Source organism: Pipistrellus hanaki (assembly GCF_964339955.1).
Source record: "Pipistrellus hanaki genome assembly, chromosome: 13".
Lineage (NCBI taxonomy): Eukaryota > Metazoa > Chordata > Mammalia > Chiroptera > Vespertilionidae > Pipistrellus > Pipistrellus hanaki.
In genome coordinates this window covers 36,459,186-36,471,804 of record NC_140515.1, presented here as the reverse complement: position 1 = coordinate 36,471,804, position 12,619 = coordinate 36,459,186, and the positions used below count along the sequence as shown (strand labels likewise).

General features: G+C 37.0%; 1 protein-coding gene across 1 annotated transcript in view; it reads right to left on the bottom strand.

Annotated features, from left to right (window-relative positions):
- ACAD11 (acyl-CoA dehydrogenase family member 11) overlaps positions 1 to 12,619 on the bottom strand; it is a 56,803-nt gene that overhangs the window by 22,747 nt on the left and 21,437 nt on the right. The window contains exons 9-12 of the mRNA XM_084902124.1: positions 11,736 to 11,862; positions 6,421 to 6,498; positions 5,602 to 5,740; positions 1,487 to 1,594 (exon numbers count right to left, since the gene is read on the bottom strand). Coding sequence (XP_084758250.1) covers positions 1,487 to 1,594; positions 5,602 to 5,740; positions 6,421 to 6,498; positions 11,736 to 11,862 — 452 coding nt within the window. The remainder of the gene's footprint in view (positions 1 to 1,486; positions 1,595 to 5,601; positions 5,741 to 6,420; positions 6,499 to 11,735; positions 11,863 to 12,619) is intronic.

Here is a 12,619-nt window from a genome sequence, read left to right as displayed (position 1 = left end):
CCCGCAAAGAGCAGGTACTCAATACAGGTGCATTGGAAGAAGGAATTAACGAAGTATTTAGGACAGTGGGGATCTGCGCTCTGAATTGTGTTCTTGGCTTCCTCATTGATACCCAATTTCAGATAAAACTCAATTCTTTTTCCAGTCATCAAAAGTAGATTAAGAGTACTGTTCTTGCCACAACGGAAGTCTATAGTAAATATTTGCAAGCCAGATTTCCTTACCATGCAGTTTGCTATCTTAAACAATTTGCCTTGCAAATTCCATCAGGAATGCTTTCACTGACTTATTTATTTTGCATTCTATAAAGCCTCCTCAACACTTCCTGTCTGTACAAGGTTTTCCATGAAACTCTTACACGGCTGCTGTACTGCACGGCATTTCGGAAGTCACAGGCCAGCGCTCACAGTAACCTGCCCTTGGTCATGCATGCCCTTTTCAATGGGTCCTTCAGATACTTCACATGTTATGTTTCCAAAATTAGAGACTCAGTTCCTTTAGAAAGGGGGCTGTCTACTCTACTTATTTTTTAAAATATATATTTTATTGATTTTGTACAGAGAGGAAGGGAGATAGAGAGTTAGAAACATCGATGAGAGAGAGTCATCGATCAGCTGCCTCTTGCACACCCCCTACTGGGGATATGCCCGCAACCAAGGTACATGCCCTTGACCAGAATCGAACCTGGAATCCTTCAGTCCCCAAGCCGACGCTCTATCCATTGAGCCAAACCGGTTTCGGCTACTCTACTTATTTTGTAACCTCAAATTAGTGCTCTGTAGCTAACACATCATACTGCAGATGTTCAATAAATGCCTCTTTACTGATTTAAATGGAGATCAGTTTTGCTATTATAAATGTATGCAAGGTTATAGAAGACAAAAGAAAACTGACCAAAATTATGACCAGATGAAGTTTAGTTTAATTCTAAACTCAATTATGAAATAATGTGTTGGTTCCTTCAAGAGTTCTTAATGTGTTTCCTATGTACAAATGGTACCAAACTATTTTTATTAACATGCTTCTAGCTTTATTCCACACCACCCCATGATTATAAATTGAGCAATATGTGAAAGTTCTATTTTTCCAGATTTATGCAGTGTAAAGTATTTTGTAAGCATCAATATAAAATGACCATAAAGAGGAATATTCCATACACAAGAGCAAAAAGGATCTTAAATATCCACAAATGGTAATTTTAGAAATGCAAGTCAAAAGAGTATGAAACTAGGTTTTCTCTGCTGTGTATGCCTATAAGCTACCAGAAAACATCATCTGGTGTCTAGCCTAAGGGGAGGGTAATTTTATTCTGCACATTTCTACATTTCCAAATTTAAAACTGGATATTCACATTTATGACCACAGGCAAATTTACCCAAAACTCAGAGCCACACCCCACATTCTTCAGCTCATCCATAACCCAAGGTGCGGGGGAGAGGGGAGAGGAAGGGGGCTGGTTGCACAGAGCACAATGATCTGCTTTTACCTGTCATACAGAAGCAGGAGGCAATGGTCCCTTGAAGAAGAGGCTCAAGCCACTGCTGCTTCTGTTTTTCACTTCCATACAGGTGGAGCAGCTCCATGTTCCCTGTGTCTACAGGGAACAAGAAAAGCCTTTATTTCTAATTTAAAATTTTACTAATATGAAATCCAAACTTTATGTGGACAATGCAGACATGCATAGTTTTAAAGCATATGTTTACTAACATTTTGCAGCATAATAGTGAATATAATTTTGAAGCATGATAGTGAATATAATCCTCAATGAAGATGTGCCATAAGTAGTTACAAGTTCTTGGCATTCCGTGCATATTTATTCAGCTTGTTGTGGATCACAGACACTTGTCTTCTCGTCTCTGTGAAGCCTGGCTCTCATGAGGTCTAACTCAATTAGGACGGCTGAAAACAATTTGCTGGCCTAACCTTTGCCTGGTACGTATCTTGCAAATATGCTCTGCCAAAAGTGATTTCAACACTGCTGGCAAACAAGAGACGCTAGTACCTCAAACACACCCTGTTTGTTCCTTCCAGGCCTCCTCTCAAGTGAAAATTGCACCCATCATTCCTGACTAAATTCTGCTTCTGAGCCACCTGCATTGTGAAGACTCTCTGCTTCCTCAATCAGAAATATCTCCTGATCTCAGTAATTATTGTCTCTTTACTGCTGACATTGCTCTGACTTTTGTGCACCATCTAGAAAAGTACCAGTCATTTCTCAAAAATGCTAACCACAGGATCCCTGCTCTGGGGAGAAAGTAATAGTAGATAACATAAAGATGCTCTCCAACCCTCCGAGGGAACTGTTCAGTACATGATAACACTATTTAGTATCACTCTATTAAAAAAAAAAGCTTCACATTTGCCATCAAGCAAAATGTTCTAGATGCCTTTCTTTGATTTTCACTCCTATCAAATTTCTAAAAATTATTTCTAAAACCGTTTCTTTGAATACTGATTTCTTATAAGATTTTAAAGATTTTTCAACATCACTTCTTACAATGACTTTAAAGATAGTCATTAAGATGCCTATGAATTGAGTTAAGTCTAAGATAAGTCTCTCAAAATATGTTTGTCCTCTGTTTAGACACTCCTAATGAAGCCAAAGTTATGTTAAAAATGAAAGACTTTTAGGTTAACAAAATGAAAATTCTTTTTGACTGAGGGAAAATTGAGTTCTGAGTTGGAATTAATGTATCTCAGTGTTTTCTTTGCTTATTTTCAATCCAGTGTTTCTCTTATAGTTCAAATGAGGTAAATATTGGATATAAACTCTCCAAAAATTACTGTTCATTCTGAGAAGCTGGCAAAACAAAGCTATCATTTATGGGTTGGGAAAAGAGCCTACATAAATTACTTCTACAAATCCCTCCTCCAAACCAGCCCAATGCCCTCTGAGTTATCCAATAATAACTTTATAATTAAAATTTCTAGTTTCAACATTAGAAAATACAATATTATATGACTTATTGAAGGGCAAAAAACAAAAAAAAAGAAAAATTGGAAGATCCCATATGTTTCTCATAAGCTTTTCTAACTACTTGGGAAATAATTCTGGTAGCTTGAGTAGAAATTAATCTTTTATACCTAAGAAACCTCCCAAAGTATTTAACTGGCATCAATTACATACCATTTTTTTCTGCTTTGGAAATATTCCAAAACACAACGCCCAACCCCTTCATGAGGCTGTATCTCCACTGCAAAGAGAAAATGTCTGGTTTTCTACTTATGATTTGACACATCTTGTTTGCTGAGGAGAGTTGTTGATCATACTTGGATCAAAGAAAATGTATTTCCCTGGCCAATTAAAAATTTCAGCAGTTTGGTGATATCCTTACAGTACAACTGATAGACTCATGAAATTTTAATACTAAAAAATGTCCATGACCATCTAGTGAAAATTAAGTTTATAGGAGAAATAGTGCAGAGTTGCATCTGCAAAGGATGTCTTCTATAGCATTATTTTTCATATTATGACCCATTAGTGTGTTTTGAAATCATTTTAATGGAATATGGGCAACAATGTATAAATATTAAGATAAATCAAAACAGAATACATTAGATTAGACTCAGAGGAAAATATCTGAGTGCATTGCATGTAGTAGTTTTATGAAGACTTTTTTCAATAATATATCAGTATCTCTTCCTCTCCTCCCCACCCACCCCCATCCATTTATCAATGAAGACACATACAACTACATATGCTACATATTAGGTCATGATATAAAATATGTTTCTTACTATTGAATAGCAGTAAAAGGTTTTAAACAAAAGACTACCAGTTCTCTTTCCACAAAATTAAGCCACCTATCTAGCATAATGTAATAGTTTCATACAAATGAGATTAATCTTTAAAAACTTTGTGAATATATTTCTTTAACAATAGCTTTATTATTAGATTAAAATGTGTAACAATAATTTGAAAAATCAGCGTTTTGAAGAAGGAAAACCTTCAACAGAAGTCCATGAACTATCTCAATTATTTCAAAAATGAGAGTCAAAAAACAGGGAGGGAACACTTTGCTAAAACACCAGACTGTTTTCTCTCAAATATCCAATCTGTCTCTTTTGGCACGTACACCTTCATGAACTCTTTTTGGGAGAGCGTTAGCACAAGAGCCATACAATAAGCACAAAAGGCCATACCTAGGCCTAACTTGTTTAGGAACACTATAGGCTATCATACCATCCTCCTCCTCCTATCAGTCAAATGCTAGCTCTTGCCTAGTGGCATGAGAATAACTTGTTTTGATAAACAGAAAAGGCATTCCAAGGGTCTACCCTAAACCTACAGAACCACAATCTCCAGGGATGGAGCCTGTGAATCTGGGTTTTTTTCTTTAAGTTCCTTATGTGGTTCTTCTGCAAAACACCTTCTACAGATTACATTCTATATTATCTTTTTAAAGAAAAGTTGGCTTCCTTCCCTCAGCCTTTCAATTTTCATGCCAAAGTCCTTAGCAGCATCCCTGACTCCACCATTTATACCCCATATCCAATCAGGAAATCCTCTTGGCTCTGCCTTCAAATTATATTTAGAATCTTTCCACTCCTTATCCCTTCCACTGCTAGTACGCTAGAACAAATCATCTCTCAGTAGGATTATTTCAACAGACTCCCTGCTTCTCTCCTTTCCTCCTTTTAATTCTCAAAATAGCAGCCAAAGCGATCTTTTAAAACCTAAGTTACATCTTGTCACTGCTCTACTCAAATCCCCAATGGCTTCCCATTTCACTGTTATAAACCCTTATCTGCTCTATCAGCCCAACATATAAATAAGGCCCTTTTCTCTCTGATATCTTCTACTATTCTTCGCCCAGCCATACTAGCCTCCTTGGCTACTCCTGGCACACACCAATCATGCTATTGCCTTAGGGCCTCTGCATATTCTGTTCCCTCTGCTAAGAAAACTCTTCCCCAGACACCAGCATGGCTACCTCGCTCACCTTCTTACAAGTCTTTATCAAATGTCCTTTTTTACATAAGGCCTAGCCCAAACATTGTTTTAAATTGTAATCCATATTCCTTGTCCCTCAGCATTCCAGAACTTCCCTATTACCCTACAGAGATTTTTTCCCCCCTAAAGCACTTTTTATCTTCAAACTTACTACATAACTTTTTTATTTACTATACTTATTATTTTTGCATCCCTCCATTAGAATATCAGCTCCACGAGGGCAGAGGTCTTTATTTTATCCCTTGATATATTTCAAGGATCTAGAACAGGGCTTGGCATATAGTATATAATAAATAATTGGTGCATAAATGGAAAGATAGTGAGGCTAACCAAAAGATGTGGAACTCTATTCATTCCAATAGCCATAGAAATGTCCAATACCCAGTCAAGAAACTGCAGACCAATCCTTTTCATAGAAGATTCTATTCACTAATACTCTTAATGTCATGATATTTAACAAGAGAGTAATCCACTGAGAACATTATATCCATTTTTTAATATTTAAATCAAAATAAATAAAAGTAAAATTCTGGATAAATTTATAAATCAATGACTTCTTGCAAGAAAACTTCCTTGTCATAAAATAGAGAAATTACCAACACTGTTCAAAATATCTGCAGAAGTCTGCTCTTAAATAATGTAGTAACCTGGTGCTTGGCAGTTAAAGACATCTGGAGCGAAAAGGCACTTTCCGGTTTCTTCAGCAATCAGGGCATAGTCAACCTGGCTGAGGCCGCTGACAGCTGGCAGGAACAAGTTCCAGAGGCCCTCTGCTTTGGCTATTTCCTGTTGAGGAGATGGATATGCCAGAGTGAACATAATTTGCCATGACCAAAAATAGGTGTTTTTAAAAAATATGTTAGTATTTATGCTTTTTGACATTTAAAAACATGTATGTTATTTCATTGTATCCTAGTGTGCAAAAAACAAGTAGTTACTAATTAATCATGAATCAATCATTTAACTATTAAATGACTTTTCTTCCCCTTCCTTGGATTTGGCTGAAAATTTAAATTTGTTTAAATTTTGAATCAAAATTTTCTTATTGAATCATAGCTACTTTAAAAGGTTCCATGCTTGAGTATAATTATGCCAAATAACTTTTTTTTTTTTTTTTTTGCATTGTGATTTCTAACATGTATTGCTCTTAGGATTTGAAAACATGAAATTAAGTCCATGTAAGATAAATGTCTTGCCTGGACTTCAGTCTCAATTTAGTGACAGGTGGCAGTGAGTAGTGTTGATGGTATTTTTTCTTTGAATATTTATGTCTTCACCGTATACCAAATATGCAACACTATGCAACCTAATTTGTATATTACAGGTGCTATTTTTAATTTCCTTTAAAATGTTATTGATATAATTATCCTCTACGTATATAACAGCAATAGCAACAACAAACTAAGGTCTTAAAAAACATCTGCATGTAAATTTTCTAATGTTAAAGGTTTTCTTTTTTTCCTTACCTTGAGTTTATCAATCACTAAAGGTTTTTTCCACTGGTCTACTGAGTTTTCCTTTTGGGCATAAAACTCAATTACCTCCTTAAAGTAATGAAAAGAAAAAGTTAATTAGCTAAAGTTAATACAAAGTAAATAATGCCACAAACTGTTACTATCTACAGGGAACATATTTAGATGAAGCAGCTTTTTCAGCTGCAGTTAAATCAGTGATATTTCTAAATCCAGAAACAGAAGTATAAAATATTCTAGAATCTTGCTGCTCACAAATTATGCTCCCTCAATAGTAGATAATAGACTCCCAAAAAGTTACACCAAAGTCTGAATGTTTCATTCAGCAATATGGCACCCTAAATGGTCATGGACACCCCCTCCAGGGTAGTACAACTAAAAATATCAGATAAAATACTTAAAATAATGTTAAAAATACATTTAGTAATGCACAGCTGTGCTGGGAGGAAATTAAGAAAACACCTCAGAGGCCAGGAATAAAGCCTGACTCTTTGAGCGTGGGCACTAGAGCCACGTTTGTCTGGGGGATGTAGGCTGATCTTCGTTAAGTCTGGGCCGTATTAGTTTTATTTATTTTTCAATCCTTATTTAGGGATATTTTTTCCATTGATTTTTAAAGAGAGAGAAAGGGAGAGGGGAGAGACAGAGTGAGAGAAACATCAATGTGAGAGAGACACGTTGATTGGTTGTATCTGGACCAGGGCTTCAGATCGAGCCTGCAACTGAGGTACATGCTCATGACCGGAATCCAACCCAATACCCCTCAGTCTGTGGGCTGACCCTCTATCCACTGAGCAAAACTGCTTAGGGCAAGCCATATAGGCAGAGGTCAGGAGAAAAAGCCAAATGCCCCAAACAAGGAAAGAGGGTAGATCAAAGATCATCTCTTCCTGTCACCAAAGCAAGGGTACCTAAGGGGTAAAACCTAAGTGAAAAAAACACACCCACCCCTCAGACGTAAATCATGGGGAATAAGCCATATATAAGATGGAATAGAAAAAAAGAAACATTTCTAGCCTGAAGCCTGTCTTCACCCAAGTTTGGGATTGAATTCAGAGACCCGTGGAGCCCTAAAATCTCAAGCTGAAAATGAGGTTTACAGTGTTCCTGGTGACTGTGCTTGCAAGGAGCTGGCAGAATCAAAAGCAAATCCTCTCTGGAGGAATGCTGTAAACAAAGCCTTAAATAATCCCAGCCGATAAAATTCCATCTCAAAGAACGTGAGTTTAAAATGAAAATTTACTAAACACTCAAAGAAAATAAGCCACTGTTGGCAATAGTTCAACAAAACAGAAACACACTCCTCAAAGACTATAGATAGAAGAATGATCTAAGATATAAAATGTTTGTGTCTAAAAATTTCAAGAATAAAGGAAGGAATTAAAAATATGACAAAGGATTTTCAAAATAGGACAGACAAATTTGGAAAAGAACTGAATGCATATTGAGGAAAAGCCAAACTATAGTCCATAAACTTGGAAACTCATGGCAGTGGTTCTCAAACTTTGGTGGGTTTCAGAATCACTTGGGGAACTTGGTAAAAATACAAGGGCATAAGCCTATCTTACTTCAGTGAGCCTGGGGCTTCTATGCTCTTTACTATTTTTCCATACAACTGTGACAATCCAGTTTTTGAAAGCCACTGCTCTATGGATTGCTGGAAAGTAAGATTAGATACAGCTGAAAAGACAAAACAAAAGAGGGGCCTGAGGAAATTCCTCCTTTCTTGAATGAAGTATAGAAATTCAGTAGAAGGAAATATGAGTGGTTAAGGGGTATGAGGAACACAGAAGTCTCACATAAGTCTAATTGTAGTACTAGATGAAGAGAATGAGGAGATGAAATGTTGTAAAAAAATTATGTCTAAGACGTTTTCAGAACTGATAAGATACCAATCCTCAAATTCAGAAAGCACAATGAAGCCAGAGCACCATTAAGCTGCAGAACATCAAAGTTAAAAGAAAGGCACGTAAAGAAGGACAATTACAGATAATTAAACAATTAAGACTGAGAGCTGACTTCCCAGAGCAACAAATGAGGATAGATATCAGTGGGATATCATCATCAATTGCTGAGAGAAAATAACTGACAATCTAAAATTCTATACCCAATAAAATGATCTTTCAAGAATTAGGGCAAAGTAAAGGCATTAGAATGAAAGAAACAGAGATAGAGACATAGAGGTATAGGTAGAGATAGAGAGAAGAAATGAATATAAAATAGTAATTCCCTTTCCTGGGGAAAAAAAAGAAAAAGGAAAAAAGAAAGGCAAAAGCTTATCAGAAGATTCTCATTAAAGGAACTTCATCCTAGAAAAAACATCTGAGTTGCAAGAAGGAATAAATAATAAATGAAGTGATAATTACATGGGTAATAGACACATAAAGCAGTAACAGTAATCTCTAGTTTGTGCAACTAAAATCTTGGACTCTAATGTCATTCTTCAATATTTTTCTATCACAGCATCTCTGTACCTATTTTCTTTTCTACAACTGGGCTAGTAGAATTACTTCTCTGGATTAATGGCTATGAACATTGTCAAAAGTCAGTATTACAAAATTATTTTCTAAAATTTTCCCACCAACTTATAATCATACTAGTAGCCCTGTGCATGAATCCATGCACCAGTAGCTCTCTGCAGGGCCTGGCCGCTCCGTGCCCGCTGCCCAGAGGCTCTCCATGGCCCAGAGGCTCACCCGCGGCTGGGTGCAGAATGCTTGCCTCGTTGCTGGGGCAACAAAGCAAGCATTCCACCAGGCCACTCATGCTGCCCACTCTCAGCGATGGCCCCCCCAGGACTGGGGAACTCCACTAGGGCTGAGAGCACTGGGCACCACTATCTTGTGGCTATGGGCGTTATCATCTTTGTGATGGAGTGATTGTTAATTTGCATGTTACCCTTTTATTTGATAGGATAAGTAATACACTACAATGTTCCTTTAATTGAAATATGGTTCATCTAGAATAGGGGTGTCGAACTCAATCAGAGAAGGGTCCAAAATCTAAAATCCAGCCCAAATCGCAGGCCGAATGGTTTACTGAACAGTCATAAACTGACAATGTCATAAACTGACAGCGGAGTGCAGTGATGACAGCGCGGTGCGGGCCACATTGCAAGGCCTGGCGGGCTGGATTTGGCCCGCGGGCCTTGTGTTTGACACATGTGATCTAGAACAGTGATTTCAACTGGTGTGCTGCAAGAATTTTTTAAACATGCAATACCTGACTATTTAGTCAGGGATACTGGCCTCTTTTCCCTTAGATTGTCAAATAAAGAAATGACAACACCTGTGCAAGGAAGAATTGCAAATTCATGAAGTGTTCCATATTAAAAAACAAAAACAGAAACAAAAAAACAGCCAATACAATAACAGCCATCTGATGTAAATGAATAAAAAAAATTATACTTTTTTTTTTTGTCAGATAGGCAAGAAGTATATTTTTGTGTATGGAGAATATTATTAATTAGTTTATGTGTGTCATGCGGTGAAAAGACTGAAAATCACTGGTCTAGAGTAATGCTATATTTAGTGAAAATGTCAAGTAGACACAGGATGGCTCTTTCAAAGGCACCAGAATGAACAGCTCTTGCTATTTCTGTCAGGAAGTCAGTTAAATTTCCTGTTTAGGGTTGTTTATTATTTCCATTCCTCATATTGCTATAGAAATAGCCAATGCTATTGTGCTTGATAAGAAATATATTATGTAGTGCATTTACAAATTCCTCACCGCTGACTACCTCTTCATGATACTACAGTTCTGAGAAATGATGCCAGTGTTGATGATTATTTAAAAACTTATATTATTTAATACTTCCTGTTCTAAAGTCTATCCATTTAGAGATTTGCAAAGCCTATTTGTAATGCGCAAAGAGGCAGAATTGAAATAAAATACCATGTTACAAAGAAGCTTGCTTTAGTTCTTAAAGTATGAAAAAGAGTTTAATGGTGAAACAAGAAAAATGTCTGATGCCTGATCATTGAACATATATGAGTTGACTATTTTAGAATTTCCTCATATTTAAGTAGTATTTTCTTTAAAACACTGTATCCCATTCTGTGAGCAAGTTAATCTCATGCCTGATCTTTACTAAAAATATAATTATTCATACAATTCAAGCAATAACACTAACTGCCCTCTAAACGTATATTGACTGAATGTTTTTGTTGAAAGACTTTTGGCCTCTTTCAGTTTCCTATTTGATTTTCTGGCTCTAGACTTCTCAGAATCATAGAAGATTAAAATGGGAATTTACTGTACATTTGGTCATATCTATTCACATTGTAAAATGAAGAACTTGGGCTCTAAGAGACTTTTATGAGCCCAAGATCCCTAACTTGTGGCAGAAATGGGCTAGAATCAAATCCTTACAATTTTCATCCCTTTGTTCTACCCACACACATACCCCACCCCATCTGCCTTACATATTTTCATAATGACTTTTCTCTTTTCTTCAAAGCATTTATCATCTCTTATTTAATCTTTCTTTTATGCTGAAGTATAAGCCCTGTCTTGTTCTCTCTCTTATTTTCAATGGCTCTCTAGGTGCCTAACCCATTATTAGATTCCTGATAATTAGTTGTTAACTGAATGAATGAATGTATCAAGTTACTTCTTCATCCTCAGTGAACTGACTGAAATTTAACACCTTAAAGTAATAGCATGTGATAAGTTTTTGTGAAAGCTTGAAATGATATGCAAAATTTTCGGAATATGTCTAAATCATTCCCTCTACAGTTCTCTTAGTTCTCAAAGGGATTCGCTTTAAAAAAGAAAAAAAAAAAAAAAGCTCTAAATTGTTGCCTTGGGCAAAGATTCCCAAGGTAGTGTTTTACTCTACAATACTAAGAATGTCAGCTTTGCAAAAAGAATTAATTCCTTTTAGCTTACTTTTTATTCCACAGGTTGATTTGTAGCATTCCCTTGGCATATTTTAGAACAGGGGTCTTCAAACTACGGCCCGCGGGCCACATGCGGCCCGCAGAGGAGTCTGATCCGGCCCGCCAGGTTTTTTGGGCAGTGAGCGCAGCCAAGGTGTTACAGTAGGAATTAGTAGTTCATATAGTCCGGCCCTCCAGCTCTCTGAGGGACCGTGATCTGGCCCCCACTTTAAAAAGTTTGAGGACCCCTGTTTTAGAAGCTTGGAATTTTTCAGGATCAGGCCTGTAGCAGGTCAGTGCTAAGGCTAGGAGGAATATCTAATTAAGGACTGACTGCAAAGCTATGACACCATGGTACTTTCAGCAGAGATAATAGGAGTAATTCCATAGTCCTTGAGCACAAATACATTCTGTTCACACAATACTTACCTTTTCAGCTGGAAGGATGTACTGTTTCATGAAATGCTTTACCCTGGTAAGAATTTCCTGGCCTCTCCTAGTCTGTACAAACAACTCTCGGGTGGTATCAATCTGGGATAGTGTAGTTTTGAAGGTTCTTTGAAAAAAAAAAAAAAAAAAAAAGTTACAAAGATATCCCAAATTATTAATTTCTGAGTATAATGTTAAGTCTTCCATAGTTCCCCAAAATAGCACTCAGAAGTAGTTGCTATATATATATTCCTCACTAGAGGATATGTTTTTATTGATGGGGGAAGAGGGAAAGAGAAACACTGATTGGTGGCCTCCTGTATGAGTCTGGACCAGGGTTGAACCTAAAACCCAGGTATGTGCTCTGACTGGGAATCTAACCTGACACATTGTAGTTTCCAAGATGATGCTCCAACCAGTTGAGCCACCATGCCAGGGCAGGAGTTGCCATATTTTGGAATGTTTTTAGTCTTTCATGTTACTGGGTGAATGCAGAATCACTTTATTGTACACATCAAACTTTATACTTAAACTTTTATTGGGGAAAACAGAAGCCTGGCATGACCTCAATCAATAATAGAGGGGGGAAGAAACCAAAGAAATTGAATACAAATTTAATAATTCTTTTAGTATATGCCTCACAAATAACTGTTGGTTGTCATTACAAACAAGATCTTCAAGGATGTTTATCAAGTACAACACAGTTGGTTGTTGTTATAGAAATCACAAATATCCACCCATGAAGTGAACTGTAAAAACAGAATTGTCCTGCCCTAGCCAGTTTGGCTCAGTGGATAGAGCATCGGCCTGCAGACTCAAGGGTCCCAGGTTCAATTCCAGTCGAGAGCATGTACCTTGGTTGAGGGCACATACCCAGTGGGGGG